We start from the raw sequence: 27,451 nt of genomic DNA, 5'->3' as shown, positions 1-27,451 counted from the left end.
TGGCAACATGCTGCTGCTGCACGTTTAACTTCACAGAACTGACGCATGTTGGCGCATGTTGCACTGCCAGTTCTGGTGCAACCAAATAAATCAATCAGTTTGTGTCATTTGGCCACATCTGCCCCAGGTGGCTGTTTTCACTTCGTTTCTCCGCCTCATTTTTGCATGTTTGTTCTGCTGCTTTTCCATTTTCATTTGTCAGGTTGACTCTCAGCTCAGTGTATGAAAGGTAGAATATGCCAAAGTAAAGTTGGGAGGAGGAAAATGGACTTGGGCACTTGAGCATGGAAGTATTATATTAAAGGCTCATCATAATACCTGAATAAATAAAGGTTCAATCAAGACAAATAGAGAAAATTGTGCTTGCTGTGTCCGGTGTTACGTGTGTGTGTGTGTGTGTGTGTGTGTGTGTGTGTGTGTGTGTGTGTGTGTGTGTGTGTGTGTGTTCCATGCACACACACACACACACACACACCTTGGACTGTTGGCAGGGACACACCGGGTGTAGTGTGGTTACTGACTGGTTGAGCTGCTTTTTGTTATTGGTAAGATGAGACATCGATCAGCAGGTTCAGCCACAGTTTCTGGTAAACGACTTTTAGATTCACTTCAGCTGAAAGAGAAACGAAACCTAAAGCCTGTTCACCATGTACAATATAGAAACAGACATTTATAACAACAAGAATAATAATAACCTTTATTTATACAGCCCTTTTGAAAACAGTGCTACAAACTGCTTTGCAAGATAAATGAAGAGTGAAGCATCACAGCTAGGCAATGAAAGCTTCACATACAGACATACTTATACACATAATTTCATTTAATTAATCAGCCTAACTGCAGTATGGATAAATTAGCTGCAAGTTCTTTTACTGTTGAGTTTAGACCGTCTGAAGCAAAACTCAGATGAAGGAAGGGAATTACATTTTTTTTCTAGTATTATTATTTTATTCTGTTTTTTTCCTCACGTTTCCCACAGTTCCCCATCAAGAGGCATTTTGCTTCTTGACAGGCTGTCATTGTAAATAAGAATTTGTTTTTGATTGACTTGCCTGGTTAAGTAAAGGAAGCAGGGAAGGAAAGAAGGAATATAAGCAGGTGATTCCAGTTGGTTGTGCCTGGCTAGTTGTATATATTATATTATACTTTATTATTCTTAATCTTAAAATTATTACAATTTATTTTTACATTTTTATTACACAGGTTTGTTTAATACTCTACTTTGATTGGCCAATGAAGGCATTCTGATTTCTAATTAAAGATATTTATGTCTATAGCCCTTCATCACAAAAGCATGTCTTACAGGACTTTAAAGAGAATGAGCTAGAATGAACTAGATCTAAGTGATAATCAATAAAACATAAGGAAAAAACAACAGTAAAACAAAGCACAAGATGCAAAATAGCATGTTGGAGAGGCATAGCAACCTACCTATCCTACATAGCCTCATCATGCATAGTTAGGTGCCTTATTAGGAAAAAATGGAAGAAATGTTGGGCGGGCTGAGTCACAGAGGGACGGCTGAGCGTGCAATAAGTGCCGGGACAAAACAATAAAGTGGACAGTAACATGAACAATCACAATGAAATGTAAGCTGTCAGATAGAAACACTGTGTCAGAGATGGGAATTCAACGTCACAAACACTCACAGTTTCTTCAGTGTCCGGCTACCAATAAGCTACGTAACATACAATTTTAAAATATATATTTTTTTGGGGGGGTATTTAATACCTGCATCAGCATTTCAGCTCTATCCAAAAGCACCCAAAACATACAGGAAGTCAGGTGTAAAGGTTGTTCGGCACTTCCTTCACTAGCAGCTGACCTTCATTCAGCCAACGTCTGAATTGTTGTACGCAGCAGGGAAACGATTCTTCTCATAGGACACAGGATACTGGTCTAGTACATAGACTGTAAAAAAAAGATGGACATAGTGAGTGTGACGTCATCCATAGGTCTCTGAAGGGCTATTTTGAAGCCAAAAGATCGGGTTTACGATCGCCGCCATGTTGACATTTTTTGAAGCCAGCGCTGGGTAGCGCTGTCTCGGTAGAAACAATTTTCCTTTTTTAGTTTAGCTATGCTAACGATAAAAAAGGATGAAATATTTGATTTAAGACTTGCTTCTGTTTTGTCAGAAGTTTGCTCTTGACATCAAAAAGAGTTGATGAAGCCTTTACAGCTTCTTAGCTCCAAAACAGGGATGTAACGTCTGTTTACCAAGTTTACCAAGTTTGATTTATCAATCCTGGCCGACAGCCTGTGATGCATTGTGGGAGAGAGAAATGTATAGTTTTAGTTGTCTGTCCTCCGATAACGGTGGAACAGATAGTCGTTCTAAAGGCCAAAGGGACTTTTTGCTGTTCGAAGTTCAGTGTGGGGAGAGGGGAATGTTCTAGTTGCTAGGAGGAAACGCACAGGTGAGCAGCAGTGCCAGGCTCCGCCCCTAGCTTTCAGAATTTCTGGTGGTTATTACATTATCAGCTTAGTAGCAATTGTTTTTCATGATTAATGTAATAACTTCACATATAATGTAATAAACTAAAATCAAATGTTCTAGTGGATTTAAGTGTTATATTTCACTGATACATTTTCAAATTTTGACAAATTTTAAAATTCATAATATGTTGAAGCAGGCACTTGAATTCAACCCTTGACTAGCACACTTGAAATGTAATTTTTGTGGAACATTTTTCATGGGAAAACGGCAAAGCTGTGTGTAAATAAACCACAGCTTTGCCGTGGTTTATTTACAAATGTGTTGCGGTTTCTATCACCCTCTAGTGGTTGAAAAATCGCTTAGTGCAAGACTTGAAGCAAACTGACAGCATTTTGAGTCAGCTGACAATAAAATTGACAGAGAAGCGTAATATCTTGAGATTCTGGTAAATTTATAAGTGTTTGTATTGTACTGTAGTTTGTATATGAGTGTGTTCACCTGTGTGTGTGTGTGTGTCAGCGGGATAGTGTAGCAGCCAATGGTTGAATTCAAGTGCCTGCTTCAGCATCTTATCATTTGAACTGATAATCAAATTATTTTCCATGAAATATAACACTTAAATCACTAAAACATTTGGTTTTAGTTTATTACATTTTAAGTTATTACATTATTCATGAAAATGTATATAACCATGTAGTACAGATGCCATCCTGTACCAGCTAAACTCACCTGTCTCTTCAACCTTGAGGTTGATGATGCTGCCCGGCTCAGTGTCAATATTGTCTCTCTTACTGCGTCTTGTACCGCCCGGCCAAAAATGACACTCGTATTTCCCACTGTCATTCCTGCCCACATTCTTAAGAATTAAAGACAGTTTGCCATTCTTCATTTCCCTGTCAAGCAGCTCCACCCGGCCTTCAAAAGATGGATGCGGGTTGGTCAGATCAGACTGCCCATCTCGGTAAAAGAAGACATATTTTGTTCGCTCCAGGTCAGTTCTGGTCCACTCCAACACTATGGAGACATTGTTGGGACCCCGACAGTTTAGAATAATATCGTCTCCAGGGCGCGCTGTTAGCTCTTGCAGGCCTGAAGGACAATGGAAAAAAATCTGGATCAGAAAGATCAACTATACAATTATTCAAAAAATACTTATTTTTACCAATTAAAGCTTAAAAGGAGTCCATTAATGGTGAGGACTTGTAGTCAGAAGTCACATAAGCCGCATTCGCATGGGACTTGTATTACCTGTATCGTGATGAACGTTAGTGATTTTCAGTAATTTGTAATGTAAAAGTTCATAATATTCATAATATGACTAGTAAATATCAGCAGAGGTTCCCGAATGGTAATGAGTAAAACAAAGTCAACAGAAGGGCACACTGCGGAGATTTCTGCACTCGGGCCTCCTACCACACCAAGGTCCCTTCAAAAATATGGCAATTCATTTTTGCTTTGCTTATCGGCAAAAACAATCATTGGAAAATATAATTTAACTATATTGCCAATCGGCAGGGTGTTCTGGTAAATTCGGCATGTATATAATCCTCCAAACAGCTTGAACCGGCCCGTTTATCCGCCGGGGAAGAGGTGTTACTTCACACACAATATAGCGACTCTTTACCTTTGATATGTTCCAAAATACCACAGACAATAGGAATTGTGGGAATGTCAGGATCCTAATCACTGCAAGCATCCATCGAATAAAAAAAAATGCGCTAACTCGGTAAAACATAATAGAAGGTTTATTGTTGTTGATTCTGAAACAGTCCGACCTGCCCACCATGCTGATGATGGTCTCGCTCTATGGAGGCAGAGTGTTGTTGCAATGGCAACGCTGAACGATAGAAGCCAGCACTGGACCAGAAAGTACACATAGACCCTTTACGACAGAGGTCCCCTGAAATTACAAATCCTGTGTGAATGAAACTTGCTAATTCCTCCTGTCAAGAAAAATGGAGGCAGTAGTCGAACATATTTAGAACGACAGATAGTCGTTCTAAAGGCCAAAGGGACTTTTTGCTGTTCGAAGTTCAGTGTGGGGAGTGGGGAATGTTCTAGTTGCTAGGAGGAAACGCACAGGTGAGCAGCAGTGCCAGGCTCCGCCCCTAGCTTTCAGAATTTCTGGTGGTTATTACATTATCAGCTTAGTAGCAATTGTTTTTCATGATTAATGTAATAACTTCACATATAATGTAATAAACTAAAATCAAATGTTCTAGTGGATTTAAGCGTTATATTTCACTGATACATTTTCAGACAAATTTTTAAATTCATAATATGTTGAAGCAGGCACTTGAATTCAACCCTTGACTGACACACACACACACACACACACACACACACACACACACACACACACACACAGCTTAGCACACTTAAAATGTAATTTTTGTGGAACATTTTTCATGGGAAAATGCCAAAGCTGTGTGTAAATAAACCACAGCTTTGCCGTGGTTTATTTACAAATGTGTTGCGGTTTCTATCACCCTCTAGTGGTTGAAAAATCGCTTAGTGCAAGACTTGAAGCAAACTGACTGCATTTTGAGTCAGCTGACAATAAAATTGACAGAGAAGCGTAATATCTTGAGATTCTGGTAAATTTATAAGTGTTTGTATTGTACTGTAGTTTGTATATGAGTGTGTTCACCTGTGTGTGTGTGTGTGTGTGTCAGCGAGATAGTGTAGCAGCCAACGGTTGAATTCAAGTGCCTGCTTCAGCATCTTATCATTTGAACTGATAATCAAATTATTTTCCATGAAATATAACACTTAAATCACTAAAACATTTGGTTTTGGTTTATTACATTTTAAGTCATTACATCATTCATGAAAATGTATATAACCATGTAGTACAGATGCCATCCTGTACCAGCTAAACTCACCTGTCTCTTCAACCTTGAGGTTGATGATGCTGCCCGGCTCAGTGTCAATATTGTCTCTCTTACTGCGTCTTGTACCGCCCGGCCAAAAATGACACTCGTATTTCCCACTGTCATTCCTGCCCACATTCTTAAGAATTAAAGACAGGTTGCCATTCTTCATTTCCCTGTCAAGCAGCTCCACCCGGCCTTCAAAAGATGGATGCGGGTTGGTCAGATCAGACTGCCCATCTCGGTAAAAGAAGACATATTTTGTTCGCTCCAGGTCAGTTCTGGTCCACTCCAACACTATGGAGACATTGTTGGGACCCCGACAGTTTAGAATAACATCATCTCCAGGGCGCGCTGTTAGCTCTTGCAGGCCTGAAGGACAATGGAAAAAAATCTGGATCAGAAAGATCAACTATACAATTCTTCAAAAAATACTTATTTTTACCAATTAAAACTTAAAAGGAATCCATTAATGGTGAGGACTTGTAGTCAGAAGTCACATAAGCCGCATTCGCATGGGACTTGTATTACCTGTATCGTGATGAACGTTAGTGATTTTCAGTAATTTGTAATGTAAAAGTTCATAATATTCATAATATGACTAGTAAATATCAGCAGAGGTTCCCGAATGGTAATGAGTAAAACAAAGTCAACAGAAGGGCACACTGCGGAGATTTCTGCACTCGGGCCTCCTACCACACCAAGGTCCCTTCAAAAATATGGCAATTCATTTTTGCTTTGCTTATCGGCAAAAACAATCATTGGAAAATATAATTTAACTATATTGCCAATCGGCAGGGTGTTCTGGTAAATTCGGCATGTATATAATCCTCCAAACAGCTTGAACCGGCCCGTTTATCCGCCGGGGAAGAGGTGTTACTTCACACACAATATAGCAACTCTTTACCTTTGATATGTTCCAAAAATCCACAGACAATAGGAATTGTGGGAATGTCAGGATCCTAATCACTGCAAGCATCCATCGAATAAAAAAAAATGCGCTAACTCGGTAAAACATAATAGAAGGTTTATTGTTGTTGATTCTGAAACAGTCCGACCTGCCCACCATGCTGATGATGGTCTCGCTCTATGGAGGCAGAGTGTTGTTGCAATGGCAACGCTGAACGATAGAAGCCAGCACTGGACCAGAAAGTACACATAGACCCTTAGCGACAGAGGTCCCCTGAAATTACAAATCCTGTGTGAATGAAACTTGCTAATTCCTCCTGTCAAGAAAAATGGAGGCAGTAGTCGAATCTATGGAGGAAGATTTTGATTGAATTCTCAATGAAAACAGGTTGGTGTTTCAAAAGTTTTGCAGAGGGTGGCAGTATGGGTCAGTGGTTAGTGAGGTTGTCCACCAACTGGAGGACTGGGTTACAAATTGATTCCTCATGAGACCAGACCTGCTGAAGTTTCTTTGAACGAGATACTAGGCAAGTCAAGTCATACTTTATTTGTAGAGCACATTTAATTCACAGGAAATCTCAATGTGCTTTACACCCAAAAACAATGAAAATAGCAAAAATGTTTTAAAATAGTAGAAATAACAAGAAATTATAAAATGTGATAAAAATACACATATATTTAAAATGTGTATATATACACACATGTATATATACACACACACATACATACATCTGCATACACGCACACAAGGTTAGTCGGAAGCTTGGGAAAAAATGAAAGTTTTGAGCCCACTTGTAAAAGATTTTGGCACATCTAAGGAAATCTGGCAGGCTATTCCAGTGGCTGGGGGTGTAGTGACAAAAAGCAGCTTCACCAGATTTAGATTTTGCTCTAGGAACAGCTAAAAGGCCAGTGCCAGATCACCTTAGAGGCCTGAGTGGTTCATAGGTTAAAAGCAGGTCTAAAATATATTTGGGAGCCCCTTTAGTGCCATTTAGTGTCTTATAGACAAGTAGTAGGATCTTAAAGTCAATTCTGGAGCAAACAGGAAATCAGTGTTAGGATCTAAGAACAGGTGTGACGTGTTCTGTCTTTCTAGTCCCAGTACTAAACCTCTACCTGCTCCAACATCTGGCTCTCACCATGTGAACTAAGCTACTAAGGTTTTAGAGAAAAAGGTGAAAAACATAAGATTAGTTTGTATCACTTTCTTTATTGTATGGAAACAATGTGGTCCTTGCAATGTAACTACATCGTATTTAAAATAATAAAAAGTCATGTTTGGTTTACAACATATCTGGGAGTATATAATCCATATTTAAAAAGTAAACACCTCGGACATAACATTAAGTTTTACCTGTATGGTTTTAGTGGTTAGAGATACATAAAATCTCATAATAAGGAAACATCAGGTATATGTTACGTATATATGGGGAAAATGGTGAAAAAGTTCTATATACTGTTCTAATTCAAAAATTTGGAATAATTATGTTTATATATAATCAACCAGGGTAGAAAGGCCTGCTTATGGAAATGTAATAGTTTAAGAGTAATTGTATTGGGCTCAGAATTACACTTTAGGAGGAAATCAGTTCCACTCAAGACTATCCAATTCCTGTCTTCACACATATATTTATTTATTTTTTTAAAAACAATATTTGATGTATTGAAATCAAGTACATTTAAACCCCACTGGTCCAGAGTAGCTATAGCCTATTGCATAATACACTATTTTTCAGGTAATGTGGGCCGCTCCTCCACACAAAGTTAAAGATGATGATGAGTTTTTGGCCACTAGTTTAACATATTGGCGCTAGTGAGCAAAGTGTTTCCCACGTACAACAGCAAAAACACTTATGTGGTTTTCAAGCATGTGCACGAGGACGTACGAGCACGCCACGAGCACGGAAGTGACGTAATAGTGTGGAGAGGTATCCGGGTTGTTTTTCCTCTCTCCTAAACCCAGTAACCATGATGGCAGAAGAAAGAGACACGACTGAAAAAACGAAAACCTGATCGTAATGTTGAGAGGAGAAAACTCCTGGATAAAAGCACAATAACAATACTGGAGAAGAATTGGATCGGTGGAGAAAAGTGAAGTTAGAGAAAGCGTATCGTACTGATGCGGACGTAGCATACTTCTTACTCGACTGGTACGTTAGCTTGCTAGCTAGTCTAGCTATGTGACTACTGTTGGCTGTCTTATCATTATTCGATACAGCACAGCAAAGCGTTATGTTTGCCATGTATCCACACACACGCATTAACAGCTTACCGACAGAGGCAGACGTCAAGTGAAAGATCCATATAAGAGCGAAGAATGATTTAAATTCAGCCTTGAATGCGGAGATGTGTGAAGAAAATCTGCTGCTGTCCATTCTGTCTGTCTGTGGTTTACCGGAAATTAAATCTTTATATATCTCCCCTGTGTTACGTCATTAACAAGAGGTGTAGCCTATGCCAAGTAGGTGCTTACCGTATGCTGCATTTATGTCAACTCAGATTTTCCAGCTGCCAACTGGAAAAAACTGCTCACATCTGCCTCCTAGTGGTGATTAAGTAGGACAATAAGAAAGTGAAGCTTTTAAAATATATATATATATATATATATATATATATATATATATATATATTTACAGTAGACAGGATTTTCTTTCTGTTTTTTTTTTAATCAATTTAATAGACTCAAAGTAATAATTTAAGGCATGAGGTGGAATTAGAAAATTTGAACTTGGAATAAATTGTCATGGGCTGAAAAATAAAGTGATGATGGCTGATGATGATAAAGAGCTGCTGGGAAGGCAGCAAAAGGCTTTAGCAGAATAATGTTCAGCTATACTCACATATTCAAACTCAAAATAAATTCAAAGAAGAAAAACAAGCAGACAGTGCAAGATAAAAGATGAGGATAGAGGATAACAAGACTAAGAGTCTAAAAGCCCCACGACATTGAATTTTGTGGAAGTGTCCCTGCAATCGAACTCTGGTCTCCTGATTGAGAGTCTGCAATCTAACTCCCTGTGGCACACTTTCACCCACGTGACTAAAAGTGGTGAACAGAGCGACAGACTGACTGATAATGGTAAAAACCACATAGACAGAGATTAACTAAAAGAAATGCTTGAGGATAATGTTTTTTATTTGACCTGCTGATGGGTTGTATTCTGAGGAAAAACACATTTTCTCTGCTGTTCGTTTTGACCAAAAGAGTAGGCCAGTGCTCTCTCATATGCCTGGTTCACAAGACTGTACCCCTTTTCAGTGAATCTGTTTGACATTTGGACCGCTTTAGTGTGAAATCCCTTGAGCTTCAAATAGCGTTTGAAGCTTAGAAATTGCCCCACTGGGATACTGCACTGGTTACTGCCACATCTCAGTAAGGTGATTGTGCTTAAGGGTTTCCGGTATATGGTTTTGTCCAGTCTACTGTTGTCTCCTTTATAGATGGTGAGGTCCAGAAAGTTGATGGAGGCCATACCGTTTCTCTGCTGTGAATGTGAGGTGCGAGTCCGAATTACTTACATTGCTTACATATTTACATTGTCCTCGCTTAGGTTTGTGTCGTAGAAAAGGTCTTTATCTCTTCAAGGGGTGATGTGAAAATACAACTCCAATTAGGACAGCAAGCAGTCATAGACATCTTGTTTTTGTACGATGTGACTGTGGAAGCCCCTGTATTTGTGATTTAGTATTTATGTACTATTATGTTACGTACTATGATTTGTTATGTGATGAATGTTGATGTTGGTTGTTCATTCCAGGTGCTTCTGTTGCCTTATATGCAATCTCGGAACCCATCGTCTATCGGTCTGACGACGATTAGACTCTGGGGGCGATGGCCAATATTTCGGGGTTATAAGCTGCGGTTACATGAGACATTTTTTTTTTTTTCATTCTGTGTGTAACTTCCTGCAACAACTCAACTCTCGCGAGACTTGGTTACGCACGGACCGGATCAAGCGAAAGGTAAAGAAAAAGGTTTCATTTCTCTGTAGGCTCCTTTCCATAATGTTGTCAGACACTTATAATAACAATCTGAGCCTGTCGGTGGCAACAACAAGAACTTTTAGTGGACGTACATTGACGGTGAGATTTGCCCCGTCGGATTACATTGCAGCTCGTTTCCCGGCTGCCGGCTGAAGCGATCTCGCTCAATACTGGACCAATTTCAAAAATTGTTGTCCGCTTTAGTCACTTAGACACAAAAAGATGGGAAAATAGGGTCCAGGTTGAAGAATACCCAAGTTACCCTTTAACATAAGTCTCTTTAGCGCATATTGCACTCCTCTCTATACTGCCCCCTTGTGGGCTAAGTTTAAAAAGGCGAGCATACATAAGCTTCAGGTTGCCTATAATGATTGATGATGACCTGAAATCCCTCTATACTGCTGTCAGTCCTCCAAAAGATAGAGGGGATCTCCTTTGTTAATTGAGAGCAAATCTCTGTCTCCACAATTTCAAATACAGACCCAGGACCTGTCTGATCAACCAAGCGCCATCAAGTTTGGCCTCAATGTATGAACACACACACACACACATTTAGAATATTTATTTATGTCCACATAAATACAAGCATACAAAGGACATAAACACTATTAATGCAATCAGATATTGGGTCAGTCAGTTACATAAGTGCCTGATTGGCAGCCACATTGTTGCATACACACAGGATGAAAACAGTGGCAGGTCGAGGAATAATAGACAGAATCCACTTCAGGGGTATAAAAAGCAACGCCTTCTCCATATTGAGCGGCTACCAATGACAGCAGATACTGAACAATACCTCGCTAACTGCTTGGCCCTTCTTTTAGGGAGACCAGCCATCTGAAGGCCCCTCACAACTAGCTTGTGCACATGACCCAGGCTGCCAAATATGAAAACTAAAAGTTTGCACTTGTAGCCTAGCTGTGAAATGGTCTGCTCCAGCTGTTGATATTTCAGCATCTTAGTTAGAAAGGCTTCCTCTAGGCTGTAGTCAAAAGTACAGCCGACCTCTAGAACGAACACCTCTCTAAGATCCTCATTGACAACAACAACATCGGGAGTGTTAGCTGTAATATTAGAGAACACTTCTGAATCCTCACTACACAGACTGAACATGCTCGGCTTCACAGCAGAATGCTTATAAAGCATTATAGAGGACCTGAAGATAGATGTGATATCTTTTGATATCAGATCCACTACTCTGTCATGCCTACATATGTAAAGCCCCCTGTATGCATGGCAACCATTTAAGATGTGGGACATGGTTTCAACTATCTGGTCGTGACCATGGTGTTTACAGTGAGGAGCATGACTGTCAGGAAGCCAGATGGAAAGATTAAGCTTAGTTGGTAAAACCTGTAATCTTGCTTTTATAGTGAAGATGACAATGCTCTCATCTATAGCTACACTTTTGAACACTGTGTGGGAGACAGAGTGATCTGCAGCAGGGAGACATGCTAGCTTCCCTTGAAGTTTCAACTCAGTCCAGCGTTGCCGTTGTCTCTGTTGTTGCGCCCTCAAGAGGTGACCTCGGGCATTTGTTAGTGGAAGTTGATGTTCTGTTCCACCGACATTCACAGTTGCTCTCACAGAGATACTGGGGTCAGATATAACCTCCTCCGAGACATTTACTGCCTCGGAGTTAGACCCTACCCACTCCAGAGTAACTTTGGCCCAGCCACATAGGTCGTTCAAGTCAGGCCAGTCCGACCACACACCGAAGCCAGGGGAGCGACTGTCCAGCTTTCCACTGGGTTTCCTCTTGAAGCCCAGGAAACTAGGATCCGACTCACGTGCCAGGGGAACCTTGCGCCTCTGTAGGTCCAGGAACAGAGAAGCTCTAGCAAGCTCTCCGACTCATTGATCATCACTGTTAAGCATATTTAATAGATGGCAGAGCCTCGTAGCAATATATGTCCATTCAAAGTTAGGGACCCCCAGTCCACCCTCCCGTTTACTGTGGAATATGACATCACGTGTAGTATGTGTATTTAAGCCAGCCCACTGTCTTACCATACGTACAGTTTTATCATTCAAGTCACGTAGTGACTTTCGTGGAATATGTACATTGGAAAACAGATGTTGTACTTTGGCCAGTGCTACTTGTCTGATCGCTTGCAATTTCATGATAAGTGGCAGGGGCGATGCATTTATTAGATCAAGTCTGGTGGAATACTCAGATATGATTTCATCGACTTGTTCTTTCCATTCACCTGCTACATTGAATTTATGACCAAGATATGTATATGTCTCATGCCGTGAGTAAACTCTTAGTGGCTTATTACCAATTGTGAATACAGGTAGTGAATCTGACTTAGAATGGTACCACCGGTTTCCCCCACTCCGCCTTTCATAGAAAACTGCACATTTGGAATCTTTAACCTCTAATCCTGACCACTCCAAAAAGGAGTCAGTTCTGGAGAGCATGTTGTTAATAACAGCCTCTTGACGAGAGGATATCAGAACATCATCGGCATACCCTTGAACAGGGTTAGGGGAAATGACACTGAGGGGAGCACACTTACATAGCCACTTTAACCATTGATTGATTGCTAGCACAAAGTTAACTGCACTCCATGGACAGCCAGTCTTAATGCCTACTTGGAGAGGGATTGGATCTGTGAGTTGTTTGCCACAAATAACCTGTATAAATGAACCATAATAAACATCTTTAACAATGTCAATAAAAACCTGAGGTAGATGTATTTCCTCAAGAGCTCTTAACATGACATTATGTGCTAAAGTTCCAAATGCATCACGGAAGTCCAGAAAAACAGCATAGAATCTACAGGACTCGTGCTTAAAGTCATCAATTCCTGTTTTGAGACAAAACACATGTTCATTCATGCCTTGCCTATTGATGTAAGCCTTTTGCTTGGGAGATAAGATGTTTGCATCCACAAGCCAAGGGAGAATTCGGGCAAGAATACATTTCATGAACACCTTATAGATGGTGGGTAAAAGGGATATGTCTCTCCAGGTTGATGGATTGTCCGGGATATTGTCTTTTTTGGGGATTCTATGAATGAGAGCCCCCTTCCACGAATCAGGCACTCTTTTATTTTCCAAGCAGGTATTGAAGATTGAAGTTAATGTACATGACTGCGTGGCCTTGAGAGATTCATATGATACACCGTCCACGCCACTTGATTTATTATTGGGTAGATTGCGCAACACAGTCTCCACCTCAGCCTGCGTAAAGTGCGCGGTGTCAGGGAGACAGGCCGGCTCTGTATACGGTATCGTTTCGTGCCAGGGCGGTGATGGAAGTGGGTCATCAATTGACATTCGCCCCCGACACTTTCTCTGGTACTATAATTGCACCTGCTCGCAATTATTGGGACACGGAGGGGGGTTGGGGTATTCGCTGTTGTTCAAAATAATTTGAATAGCTTCAGATTGTCTATACTGCCAGAGATAAGACAGTTTATTTCTGCTCACCTTCCTCCGTTGTCCGCGTCTTGCAGGTGTTAGTGAAGGCTGCACTGTCTCTCGGAGGAAACGCAATTGCGCTTCAATCCAGCTAGTAGCCAGCGTCGGTGTTAATGCCTCCGGGAGCGGTTGCTTCACTGGGAGCTTTTTCAGAATCCGAGCTACGTATTTCAGTAGGGCGAATCCAAACGGTTTTCCACGGTGGCTCTCTGTTGTAAACACTCCATTCTTGAAAAATATGCCATTCAGGAGGGTTATGAGTCGGATCCAGCTCCCGGGATCTGCCGATGAGCCGTAGTGTTGTTTCTCATGGTATCCTCCGGTAGCCAAACTGCTCCTGAAGGCTCTCTCTTGGATTTGAAAGGCCGACCACTGCTGCTCAGTCAGGGGTCGCACCAACTCAGGGAATTCCATGTGAGTTGGCTCCATGCCCAACAGGTGTTTCGGGGTCGGGTCGTAGGCACGCCATTGTTGTTGATAAACTCTCCCGCTTCGGAGCGCTCGTTTGTAGGCAACTCTGATCGCCGAAACCAGACACATTGTCCAAACTATTCTCCACAATATCATTTTGCACATGACTACATTTACGACGGCAGTTACGACGGGTGTGTGTTCAGATCTTAGAATGCTACGCACAAGCCTTCACCTGCTGCCATGCTCCAGCCGCCATGACACACACACACACACACACACACACACACACACTCTAATTTCTCATGTGCTCCCCAATTTTCTCCATCAGGGTTAGTTTCCTTGTAATTTAATTCATCTTGCAGCTATGCACGGTTGTTCTGCCATTTTCCCACCATGTTGTGTTTTAGACTGTGGTATCAGTTGTGTCTTTGCTTGTCAACTTGATTTATGGATTTTTTTTTTTTTTCGTGTTCATTTTGAGGTGAGATATTGTGTATTTTAACTCACCTGCACAAATTGGTCATTTGCATTTCTTCTTCCTGTGTTATTTGTCATCACATTTTATCACTGTAGTTTTATCACTTCAATTCTATGTTTTATTGTGGTGCAAATAAAAGTAAACTAATTATTAAGCTGAACTTAACTTGTTTCCTAGTAGTTGCTGCAGAGAAAACCACATTGACCACATACAGTCACACATACACAGAGGAAGGGGGCGGGTTTTATTTGGTGTAACTTGTGAAATTCAGTGTTGATCTCATATCACTGAGCTGCAGAATGGAGATCACACCTCTACAATGGCTGCTGTGTAAGTAGAATATATGTGTGTGTGTGTGTGTGTGTGTGTGTGTGTGTGTCTGACTTTTGGAGTCCGAGAACTACAGTGGCAGTCGTTATAGAAATCCTGTTTCACAAATTTATCCTGAATCTACCCTGCATTAATACTGCAGACAAATCAATTTATCTGAAAGATGGAAGATATAACTAATGTTTTCTGTGCACTTCACCACTGAGTTTCTCAGTTTTCTCAAGTAGAATTGTCTTGTCTGACTGCATGCAAAACCTCAAACCAAACTGAGTTTCATTTCTCTTCAGTGCTGACCATGTTGCTGTGCTGCAGACCCACACAAGGTTGGTACACTTCACCTGTGACAGTCCCACACTGTTATGATGGGCCCTTTGTAGGAAATCCTGATAGAAAGCTAGTGTTTTGGATAGTTTTGGAATTTGTTCAGGGTTTCTTCAGGAGTTTAGGGTGAGAACTGACACCGATGTGACGGGGACTCTGTAAAGTTACGTTCACAGCAAATATTTTGCGTGCGCCTCGGCCATTGAGTTCTATGGAGACAGTTTTTCAGCAGGTCAGCCATGCACAGTCGCTGAACCTGTCACTGACCTTTCAATGCACAGCCAATGGCTTTACAGCAGGCAGTTGTAGTACAGTGGTTTAAATTTGTGCCACCTACTGTGCTAGAGCGGCTACGAATTTACGCTTTTCAACACGGTGAACGCAGTGCAAGAGTCTTGTTCTTTCATTGAAGTGTGAACAGCTCTTGAGGGTTTTCCGGTGAAAAAGTGAGGTTGACTCTCTTCCCCACATCCTTTAGCTGGAAGGACACTGAATCTGAAGTTACGTCTTTATCTGTTCTTCAAAACATTTCAATACTTGTGGAGAAAATTCTTCCCAACTTGTCTTTGAGAAAACAAACTTCTCAAAAACACAAAAACATGGAATATCTTTACAGCAAAGCAGGCTAATGTTAACATGTGACTATTAGCCAATGCTAACGCTAGCTGCTAGTAGATATGTTAGCTAGTGTGCTAATCAGATGTGTTAAAAACAAGACAGTGATGTTAGCTGACCAGATACTATGGTTAGCTAGCTAACAAGCTGACATTATCTAAACACTAAATCAATCAGATGGATCAGTGATGAAATGATCAGTTCAGTCAAAACAGCACAGAAATTAACCATGTATATTAATTTCTGTTGAGATGGACAAGTTATGTTTAGAAACCTGTAGCTACAATCATTTAGTTTCATCGAAAATGCAAAGGATCTTCATTAAGTAATCTGACCCCCCCCTTCCACCTCCCCAGCTCCTCTGACTGTGAGTCCCAGTAGATCTCAGTTTTTTCCTGGAGAGTTTCTCTCTCTGAGCTGTGAGGAGGACGACAGCTCTGCTGGATGGACGGTGAGGAGGACGATCAGAGGAAAGACGTCTGAGTGTGGAGTTTACTGGGGAGAATCAGCAGGTTCTTCCTGCTGCATCAGCTACGCAGTCCAAATAGACAGTGGAGTTTACTGGTGTGAGTCCAGAGAGGGAGCAACCAGCAACACCATCAACATCACTGTTACTGGTAAGACCATACAGCATGTACTCATTATGAATAACTAAATAAATATATATTCACTATTAATGTCTGTCTGTCTATCAAGACCACCACAGACTGATGAGGGGAGCGTGTTGCAGTTATGAGTATTGTTTTCTACGTCTATCTGAAACAAATGTGAAAATGAATGAAAATATTATGTTCAGCATGGTGCTGTGATCCTGCAGAGTCCATCAGCAAGAGTATGGATGAAGCTGTCTGTAAATGGATTAAATCATGTAGTGTGTCTCTGTGTTCAGGTGGTGTTAGTATTGATGAAGCTGTCTGTAAATGGATTAAATCATGTAGTGTGTCTCTGTGTTCAGGTGGTGTTAGTATTGATGAAGCTGTCTGTAAATGGATTAAATCATGTAGTGTGTCTCTGTGTTCAGATGGTGCTGTGATCCTGCAGAGTCCTGTCCTTCCTGTGATGGAGGGAGCTGCTGTGACTCTGAACTGTACAACCAAGACTCCCTCCGACCTCCCAGCTGATTTCTATAAAGACGGCTCCCTCATCAGGACCGAGTCTACAGGACAGATGACCATCCACCATGTTTCCAAGTCTGATGAAGGCCTCTACAAGTGTCACCTCTCTGGTCCTGGAGAGTCTCCACTCAGCTGGCTGGCTGTGAGAGGTGAGGAAGTTACTCTGACATCAACACTTTCTCAATACAAATCCTAGCTTGTCTAGCTTTACCATTTCCTCCATATTATGTTTTTGTTGTTTAGTTTCTCTTTTGATGTAATTTAGTTTTGGTGTCTCATCTTGATATTTTGGATATTATTTGTTCCTATTGAGGTTTTACCATTTTTGTGTGTGTGCAAATAAACTCTAAAATGTTATTTCCCCCATGGAGATAACAGCTGAATTCCATGAAGCATTGAGGTGTTTGTGTCAGGGGAGCAGAGATTAGGACCCGAATGCAGACAGTCAGAAGCAGAGAGCTTTTCAGAAGCAAGCAGCTTCAATGCTGAAAAACTGAAGCAAGTACAAAACAGGAAAACCAAAAACCGCAACAGGCTGGCAAACAAAAGAAAGACAAAACCAAACCTGGCCGGTAACAAGGCGAAAAGGTATCCACAAGAAACACAGGGAGCACAGCACAAGGTGAAGCAGGTAACACGGGGAAAACACAACAGACGAACTGACAACACTCCAGGGAAACACAGACTACTTATACACACACAGACTAACGGGAAAATGAGTCCAGGAGCTGATAGGTAGAAGGCAGGCTGGTGAAGGGGGAACATGGCAACAGGGCAAACGAGGGTGATGCAGGACAGGTGTGGAGGGAAGGAGCGCAGAGGGGAGGAAAGTCCGAGGGCATCTAGTGGCTGGTGGGAGGATGGCAGGACTGGGGAGCGAAAGGAGTGGTGACCAGGACACAGGGGCAGTCAGGGGCAGACAGGGGCAGACAGGGGCAGACAGGGGCAGACCATGACAGTTTGTGTTTAAAATACAATCATTCAAACCTCAGACTTCTGAATCTTAATGAGTTACAGAGATGTTAAACTGACAACTGTTCCAGTTGATCTATGCAACTGTTTATTAAAGTGCAAATTAGACTAAACAGAGTGTTTCACACCAAAGGTGTGAATGTACGTTTCAGTATTTTAACAAGCTTTGGTCGAGGAGTTACTCTCATCTAGACGTTCACCTGACCAGGTGTGCTTCTCTCCTTAGCTCCGCCCACCACCATACCTCCACCCACTGCCACAGCTCCGCCCGCTGCCACAGCTCCGCCCCCTCCTCCAGCTCCCCTCCTGCCTATTGACAGACTGGTCTGCCACCTAGTGGTGTTCTGCCCTTACTGCATCTCAACTCTCCTGATGCTGTCTTTATATCGCAACAGACCTAGAGGTAAGAGACTAACTAAATAACTAACTAGCTAACTAACTAAATTACTAGCTAACTAACTAAATTACTAGCTAGCTAACTAAATTACTAACTAAATGACTATCTACCTAGTGATGATCTATTTTTTTTTTTTTGCATCTCAACTCTCTTAATGCTGTTGTTATATTGCAACAGGCCTGGAGGCAAGAGACTAACTAAATGACTGACCAAGTAGCTAACTAACTAGCTAACTAACTAAAAAACTAAATGTATAAGGTGATTATTTTCACTGCATCTCAACAGTCCTAATTCCGTTTACTGTATATCCTGACACAAGTCTGGAGATAACAGACCAACTAACTAAATGACAATCTATCTTTCTAGTGGTGATCTATTTGTACTGCATCTGAACTCTTCTAATGCAGTTTACTGTATATCCCAACACAGGCCTGGAGGTAACAGACTAGCTAACGAACAAACTAACAAGCTATCTAACTATCTCTAGCTGGGAGACTAATTAACTGACTACCACCATGGATCTGAATCCACCAGTCAATCAATCAATCAATAAATCAAACACTATCACTATTAGTTTTAATACGTTTTTGGTGTTGATTTCAGATGATTTAGGTGAATAATCATCCTCTTGCCTCCATCAGTTCCGTTCATATGTTAGCGATGGATAAATTATCTAATTATCTAAATTCTTCCTTTAACTCTGCTCTGACTGCAGGAAATGCCCCGCCCGTCTCCATGGCTACAGCCACACGCAACCAGGCTGATGACGGATTGGAAGACGAGTATGATGACATCACTGCCGATGTCACCACCAAGCATCACTTCTGAGACGAATGGAAGACAGACTGTACATACTATATACTTACTGGTCTACTGGAGTTCAGCCGGGACGAGCTGGAGCCGGCACTTCACCCCAACCCATCAAGAGCTTTACTAGTAACAGAGTTATGTTAAAAGAGGACCCCAAAATGTAATATTTATAATATTAAATCCGGTATTTCCCCACTTGAATTGCAGTGCTTTATGTCTGCAGTTCACTACCAGTTGAGTTGCTGCGCTCAACCAGTCTAACCAGTCTCATCCTGTCTTCAGCCTCTCTGGCAGCTGTCATCCTGGACTCTGGGGGGTGATGAGGGACCAGAGGAGCCAGTAACTGTGATTCAAAACATTCCTTATAAAGAAGTTTTTTTTTATATTGATGCTTGTGTTGTAGTTGCTGCAGAGACATTAAGTCCTGTGTCGGGTGGAGTCCAGTCTGGCAAACTGTGACAGCAGCAGGACTAGCGTGTGTCTGTGTGTGTGTGTGTCTGTGCGTGTCTGTGCTGCACAAAGCTGTCAGATGGAAAATTGTTCTGGTTTGGTTGTGGCGAACCAATCTACACGTTCTCTCTGTCTGTCTGTGTGCAGGCGCGTGTGTGTTTTGTCTGTGGTTTTTTCTCTATCGGCTACTAGAAAACTAGGCCATGCAACCACAACCGCAGTCTATTAACAGCTCTTATCATACAGAAGTGTGTGTGTGAGTGTGTGTGTGTGAGAGAGAGAGAGAGAGAGAGAGAGAGAGAGATTCCAAAACTCATTACCTGAAGTTGATCCTTCAATCGGTGTAAAATCTAAAGGGCCCAGTCTGTAAACGTTTTCTCATTTAGTCAAACAGGAGAACTTTTCATATTTTGACTTGTTGAAATGTTTTTCACTTGATTATTTCATTTTACTTAATTTTCTCTGACTGTTTTGCCGTTTCTTTTTGCTGCCTGTCTGAGCACTCTGTAACTTGTTTTGAAAAGCCCTAGAATTAAAATTATTAAGCTCTGTGCTTAAAAAGTACCACAGTTTGCTTCAATGTGCTGTGAGTTTTGCAACACGAAATGTATTTTAGGTGTCCCATTTTTTCTAGATTTTGGAAACATTTTTAAAAAACATTTCAGGAGATTTCAGGAGACTCATTTGCTGCTGGTATCAAAATGCGATCTGTATCTGGTGAACTCACCTGGAGAAGGAAAAACACACACAAGATGCATCACGGCGGCACTGTGATCAGATCTCAGCGTGTTCGCGTCAGTCAGGAAGCCCCGCCCACCGGGTCGAAGCGTCACGACTCACTCTGAAGGTTTCGTCGTTTCTGTTTCTTCCTACCGAAGAGTCGTAAAAGACGAGCGATTCCGCCTCAAATGAAAAGTAAATTCAAGCTGTACAGCATCACATGTGATTATCCGACATCCGCCAATGTTGTTTCTGTTTGACTCCTCCTCCCCACCTGCTCACCTGGAGAGATGTTATAGACTTCATACACTTACCGTTAGGGACGGGACAATAACCGGTATTACTATAGATTGTGGTAAAACTGTTATGACACTTCCCCTAATTTTTATTACCAGCTCTCATCTGCCATCACAGATGTTTTATTTCCCCAGAAGGGGGAGCCCTCTAATAAATTGTTGTGTTCATGTTGCTGCCTGAGTTAAAGTGGATGCAGTACTGTAGCACTTTATCTGAGACTCATTTGACTTTATTTTAGATGCTGTTATTTGGATTTTTATTTGTGTTATCTAAGACTGTCCTTACAGTTTTTATAAGCTAAACCAGCATTTTACAAACATATTTTACATACTGTATGTTCTACAGTCTTACATTAAAATGTGTTTTAAAAAAAAAAGAGAAATGTCTTGTTATTGATATAAATTCGTTTTTAAGTACTTGGAGCACTTCTTATTAATAACTATCCAGATAATATTGTATATCGAGATAATTTGGGCCATGATGATCTTAATATGTAATTTCCATTTCAGCACAGGCCGACTTACTGTACAGTTCAGACAGAAGCAGGAGCGACCAGGGAAACTCTACCAGTGTGTGTGTAGCGGTCTTAACCATGTGCTCATTCACATAATAAACAGGTGGTAGGATTATCTTGACACCACCACCAATACAGGAACATGGGAGGATCTACCAATTAATAACTCACTGTCTAGGTTCTCATGTTGGTGACTGGGAAGTTCAGGTAGCTCCTCACATATAAAATTATACTGTATGTAGCTGAACTGCTGTGGTGAACACCAACACACATCCATAGCCTACACACTTTGGACTCATGAGCCCCGCTTTCAGCACTTACACCCAAGGAATAGAATAAGAGTCTTAACTTGTAATGAAAATATGTTTTCAGCACCTTGTTGTTTCCACAGCAAAAATATAATACACTGCCACTATGAATGCACAGACCGGTGTGTATCTTCAACTATAACCATTCATTAAAAAACACCACTAAAAACACACTTGCACCATAGTGCATTCACACTGAATGGTTCCCTTTAAATGAACATGGTCTAAAATAAAATTATAGAAAATAGAGAAAAACAAACATCTTTAGCCTATAGGCTACTCATCGTTGGCGGTGCATGTTGGAGTTCATGTGAATCCGTGTACAAATAATAGAAAGTCTACTCACACGTTTAGCAGAAGCAGGTCCAGGCTCGATGTCCTCTCCTCAGGGGCGTCCCACATTTTTTAGGGGAAACAATTTGACCCACAACACCGGCTGCTGAATCCATGACAAAGTCTGTTTGTATGCGGGATATTCAAATAAACCCGGGATAAGCTCATATCCCACACATGAAAAGGATGAATATGCTAGTTGGGATATGCCGATACTAACCGTTATAATCTAGGTTGGGCTTGGCGAAGTGCTGTTTCCATGGAGACCTGCGGTTTGCATTGTGTCACGAGGCGGAGACAAAAATAACTAGACAACACAAACTACATCAAACCAAAAGAACAGAACAAAAGGTGTGCATGAGGAGTTCACCGGGCCCAGGTGCACTCCATCAGCTCTGAGGATGACTCCGCCCACCAGGCTCCTGCAAAAAGCAGAGCCAGGAGAGCGGGAGGGTCATCACAACATCTTATCCCGGTTTCTGACCGCCGCAGACTACCTGCGCAGGCGCGGCTTCAGCCAAGTGACGTAACAGAAAAACACAAACAACGGCGGCAACGAGAGCGTCTCACTTATGGAGCGATGAGGAAACGGAGTTTTGTCTTTCGGTGATGAAAGAATTAAATATACTCGGCAGTTTAGAGGGAGAAAGTCCATCCAGTCTGTAGTGTACAGACTACCGGACGCCGGTTTCCCAACACGTACAGTGGAGCCAGTCAGCTCACGGTGGAAAATACTAAAGAAACATTAATTTACTACGTGGCCAAACATCAAAACAAAACAGTCAAATTAATTTAAGGTTAACAGATACAGAGGAATATCAGATTAACGATTTCAAAATTGCCGGTTTGTGTTGTAAACATCACAGGCGCCTGCGCACACAGCATGCAGTAATCAGTAACCGGGATACTAGTATCTATCATGTATACGAGGATATGAATAACCAGATTTCTCTGTGTTCCATGTAAACGCCATATCCCGAATATGATCAAAACCGGGATAAGCCTCATAACCGGGATACTCAAGTCCATGTAAACGCAGTCACTGACACTTGACTTAATACCTTTTTTTTCCTCTGTGTTTTTCCCACAGCGCGCCACGCGGCCGGGGGCAGGAAGTGGCAAAGTCCGGTCTCTCATGGACGGTTTGCACGGAGCCTGCGCTTCATCAGACGGCCTCTAGAGGGCGCGCACAATGATAGGCTGACAGTAAAGTTTGACAGGAGGTGACAGGCATTTATTTCCAGGATAAATATTACATATTTTGTTTCTATCTTGTTTCTATTTATCATATAAACCACCACACATTTACTGATCAATTAAGGAATTTCAATAAATTTGCGCATGCACTCAGACAAAGAAATTTGTAAATATTGACTATAAAGAACAGTATTATACAATGTAAATACATATTTCCCAACTAATGTGATTTAGTTTAATAAACAACTGTTCAAAATGGAGGAGACGTTGATTCCGGCCATGCAAAGCTTTCCTAAGCCCAGCTAGTTATGTTAACTCGTTAAAGAAATAAACCCGATTTGTCTGTTTAAAACTTTGCAGCTGCAGACCAGTAGATTCAACCAGAGCCTCTTTGGCCCCGCCCACAATCTGTCAGAATAGAGCGACATCTTTCTACAGTCCCAGTATGATCAGTGGTTAACTTGACATCTTTCCATAGTCCCGGATTGGTCTATTTTATTTTCTTAATACTTTATTGAAACTGTGTTTATTTGGTTAAAATGTTTTTACAATGTTTTCTTTATACCTAAGAGAGTCAATACTCACTTTTTGAGTAGGCTATACATTGTATTATTATACTGTATTGGTATTGTATTATTTAATAGTACTGGAATAGTATTATTTCATTATAAACTACTTTAGTATTGTATGGATTCAGGAACAATCCAGACTGAACTAAATCTCTCCTCCAGTTTAGAGAGAAAAAATTATCGCTATTCTGTTTTTACTCTTGTTTTTATTTCTATTCTTCATTATGTTTTTATTCATGCCTTAAATACCTTTTCACTGTTTGTTCTCCTGCTGCTGTATTGATCCAGTTTCCTATCAGAGATCAATAAACTGAGCAGTGACAGAAACCAGCCAGCAGGGGGCAGCACGTGAGCGCCTCAAAACCAGATGAAGATGAGGAAGTTGAGTTTCTCTCTTCTCCAAACATGAGATCACTACGGAAGTGTTATAGCAACGATAATCCCATAATAAGTTTGATATATTTTCACTTCATTCTTTATTGGAAGGATGTGTTTCCATTACAAGCATATTCAGTCAAAAATAATAACCATGCTGACAGCAATACTGTACATGTCAGGTATAAAAATGGCGATGTGTGCTGAGCAACAAAACCACAAACAACGGCATGAAAAATAGACCAAGACTTGTCAAACAGACGTCATGAATAAATAATAATGTAAACAGTCCAGAAGCTTTAGTTCATATGGAAAATAGTTTTCATCACAAAAGAGCAGCAGGCAAACAAAATACAAAAAGCCCTTCTGGCCATGTTTGGGAAATACAGTCGTCGTACAGCAGCGCAAGCCTTTGTAATATTATTTCTATTATTGAGGGATATCATGACAATAATAAAGGTTTTCAAAGGTGATTTAAACCTGCCAGGTTTGATGCAGTTTATTCAGTCTTTTGTCCTTTATTTCAGTTTGTTGGCAGAGGTCCAGTTTGGTGACGATCAGATAAAAAATGTAGGAGGAGATTATTTTTTTTAAAATATTTGATAAGTCGCGCTCAAATTGACCAGTCACAAAGAAACTTAATCAAACTTCATCAGCTTACACTTTCAGAATGAGGCTGAGAAAGCCCCGACAGTTTCGGTTTTGTTATTTATTTTCAAAAGGGATTTCTTATAAAACCCCGATGGACTTTCAGCCTCCTCTACCTCGTAAGGCAGCCAGCATCATCAGAGCCATCAGAGAGAGGTGGCTGTAAAAAGCAAATGAAGTTTGATATTCAAACTGCGAGTCACGGTTTACCACATATGCACATATAGCCTATAGGCCTATGTAAAGCATGGTTTAGTCATCTGGTGTCACCGCGCCTCGAGACCAGATGAATTTCCTATACAGAAGTTGAGTTTCATGTTTAAACTACTGTTAAACATGAGATCACTACAGAAGTATTATAGCAACAACAATAATCCCATAAAACGTTTGATCAATTGAATTCTCTGTTGGAGGGATTTGTTTCCTTTCTAATTATATTCAGTCAAAAAAGATCTACATAGCCTAAAAGGTAAAGAAAGCAATATTTGATATTCTCAAAAAACATAATCACAGCTGTGTGTGTGTGTGTGTGAGTGTGTGTGTGTTTCTACATGTTCATGCGTGCTACGCAACAAAACCACAAACAATGGCATGAATAACAAGACCAAGCTTGTAATAGTGTAGTGTCAGTTCATATCTAGAAAATAGTTTTCATAACAACAAAATGGTGGAGTTTGTCAGTACATGATCACATGCAGCGCCACCCTGTTGCTCAGATCTCCATCTGACACAGTTGGATCAGTTGATTTGGAGATTGTCGGCCATTACATGAGTTTCGTTTTTACAACGCAACAATTCTGGTGCTTTCATGTGCTGCTGGGAAAGTCCCACATCTGGGACTTTAGAGGCAGCTGCTATACAGCGTTCCATTCACATGAACACCAGTTTATTTATTCCATTTGTTGTATCCTTGTGGCTGGAACTATTTACTCATTATGTTTTATTCTATTTTGATTTTTTTTTTTTTTTTTTAGCACTGCTCGACTTCCTTGTGCTTCTGTCCTTGTGTTTTTAATGATCTATGTCATTGTTAAGTCTTTTATTTATCTATTTCTGTGTGTTGTGTTTCTAGGTCATGTTCAGAGAACCTGCGCTTCATTAGTCATGTAACCGGCCCTCCTCCATTTCCCCTCGGCACTTGGTAATACGTAGCACCATACGTAACGCGAGTAGGGAGAGGCCTAATAATTAATAATAAGAATAAGTAATAAAAATGACACAGAACAATGAGTAATAAAATATTGCAGATTAGTTCATTTCATTGTTGTTGACTCGCTTCCTGAGATCGGCCCTCGAAGGCTCGATCTCAGGAAGTTCACTTCAGTTATCAGAGTGATGGAAGTCAGTCAGTCCAGCCCAGCTCCTCCCTGCACCAGCTGGCCTTCATGCACAATTACTCCAGCAACATATTTACCAGTCACTTTCCTGTCAGTGCCTGCCAGATTGTCTAATGTGCTCTGCCTAGCTTTCCTGCATTTCTTCCTGTTCTTCCTGTTTGTGTAAATCGGTTATCTGAACCCTGCCTTGCCTGATCCCTGCATGGTTTGGTTGCCTTTTTGTATTTTGCTTTACTCACAGTAATTGTTTATCTGCCTCTGTGTGTCTGCATCTGGGTCCTAGTTTGCCTGCTTATCACACACAGTTTCTAACTGCTGACATATGGTGTAATTTAGTGGCAGGATGCTGTTCTCTGCTGCAACAACACTTCATGATTTCCTGAGGCGAGAAGATGGGTGGAGTTTGTCAGTAAAATATGGCCTAGAGCAACTTTAAACCACAACACTCCCTCACAGTAAACCCTCCAACCGTTTCAGTTTTGTTTCTTTACAATCCAACTGACTTATTCCTCAGTCTTGTCTCTTGTCAGTAGACACTTTTTCTCTGAAGCTGCTCAAACCGAGAGCACAAGAATCAAACTGGGCCTCTTGTTGTTGCAAAAAGCAATTGGACTACACTTTGATATTCAAACTAACGTCAGTCCAGTGCTGAGGGGAAAACCACAGGAGGCCCTTGTCTCTATATTTGACATTCAAAAGAGTCACACCAACTGACTAACAATACAACACTGCAGTGTATGTGTGGGTGCGGTCATGATGGTATTCATGTTCACACACGCACACACACACACACACCTTGGACTGCTGCCAGGGACTGTTCCAGGAACCAGTATTATCAGTTTCAGCCACAGTTTCTGGTAAACAACTATTACATAGATTCTTTTTAGCAGAAAGACAATCCAACCCTACAGTCTGCTCACGATGTACAATATAGAAACAGTCATTTATAATATTAATAATCATATAATGATAAACTTTTCACCAATTTTGTTTGTGCTACTCTGACTTCCCCAAACATCTAGTCAAGAGTTTTTCTGTAGCAGGGGGGTGAGAGCCGAGCAAACCGTGTCCTATCTGAAAGACCCATTAATGTCAATGAGACCAACCTAGTTAATGTTGCATGCAATAATATTGTGCAATGTTGGTATGGTTGTTGTCAAAATATTCCTGTTTTGCTGTGTGTGCTAAAAAACACACTACTGTTCGGTCTGAATCTGACAACAAGCTTTAGAAGAGGTGAAACAGCAACACAGCAACAACGTGTGTGGCTGTTTGTTTACATCATTACCTCTCATGGAAAATCTCCACATAGCACACGTTAGTTTCAGGATTGGTTACAGGGTCTGAAATCGCTTATTGCAGGTTTAAATAGAGAGAGAGAGAGAGAGAGAGAGAGAGGGTTAGTTGTGACTCATGCACGTATCGATGAACAAGCCCTTAAAGCAGTTGGTCACTTGTTTCATCAGCTGCTGTCACATCAGATGTTTTTCTATGTTTTTTGAGTATTGCAATGACACCAACAATCACACCAGTAATAACTACAACAAATTTTGAAAACAAACGACCTTGTGTATTTTGGTGAAGACAGAGGTCCCTTTAAAATACTAATCCTG

The 27,451-nt window shown here is 41.0% G+C and overlaps 1 protein-coding gene across 1 annotated transcript; it reads left to right on the top strand.

Moving 5' to 3' along the window:
- Nucleotides 1-15,144: 15,144 nt before the first annotated feature.
- LOC139912634 (Fc receptor-like protein 5) lies at nt 15,145-20,105 on the top strand. The gene is made up of 5 exons (XM_078291659.1): nt 15,145-15,183; nt 16,153-16,413; nt 16,818-17,060; nt 18,110-18,286; nt 18,996-20,105. Exons 1-5 carry the CDS (start codon nt 15,156-15,158, stop codon nt 19,106-19,108), a joined length of 822 nt encoding a protein of 273 aa, XP_078147785.1. The 5' UTR covers nt 15,145-15,155; the 3' UTR covers nt 19,109-20,105.
- Nucleotides 20,106-27,451: the final 7,346 nt, after the last annotated feature.

This window comes from Centroberyx gerrardi, chromosome 23, assembly GCF_048128805.1.
Source record: "Centroberyx gerrardi isolate f3 chromosome 23, fCenGer3.hap1.cur.20231027, whole genome shotgun sequence".
NCBI classification, from domain to species: domain Eukaryota; kingdom Metazoa; phylum Chordata; class Actinopteri; order Beryciformes; family Berycidae; genus Centroberyx; species Centroberyx gerrardi.
The sequence above is the reverse complement of the archived record's forward strand: the minus strand, read 5'-3'. Positions and strand labels throughout refer to the sequence as shown.

Excerpts from the sequence above, each read along its gene's own strand:
- LOC139912634 (XM_078291659.1), top strand. The coding sequence starts at position 15,156 with ATGTTGCTGTGCTGCAGACCCACACAAG. Across the intron at positions 17,061-18,109 it reads CAGCTGGCTGGCTGTGAGAG|CTCCGCCCACCACCATACCT; the intron begins GTGAGGAAGTTA and ends TTCTCTCCTTAG. Across the intron at positions 18,287-18,995 it reads ATATCGCAACAGACCTAGAG|GAAATGCCCCGCCCGTCTCC; the intron begins GTAAGAGACTAA and ends CTCTGACTGCAG.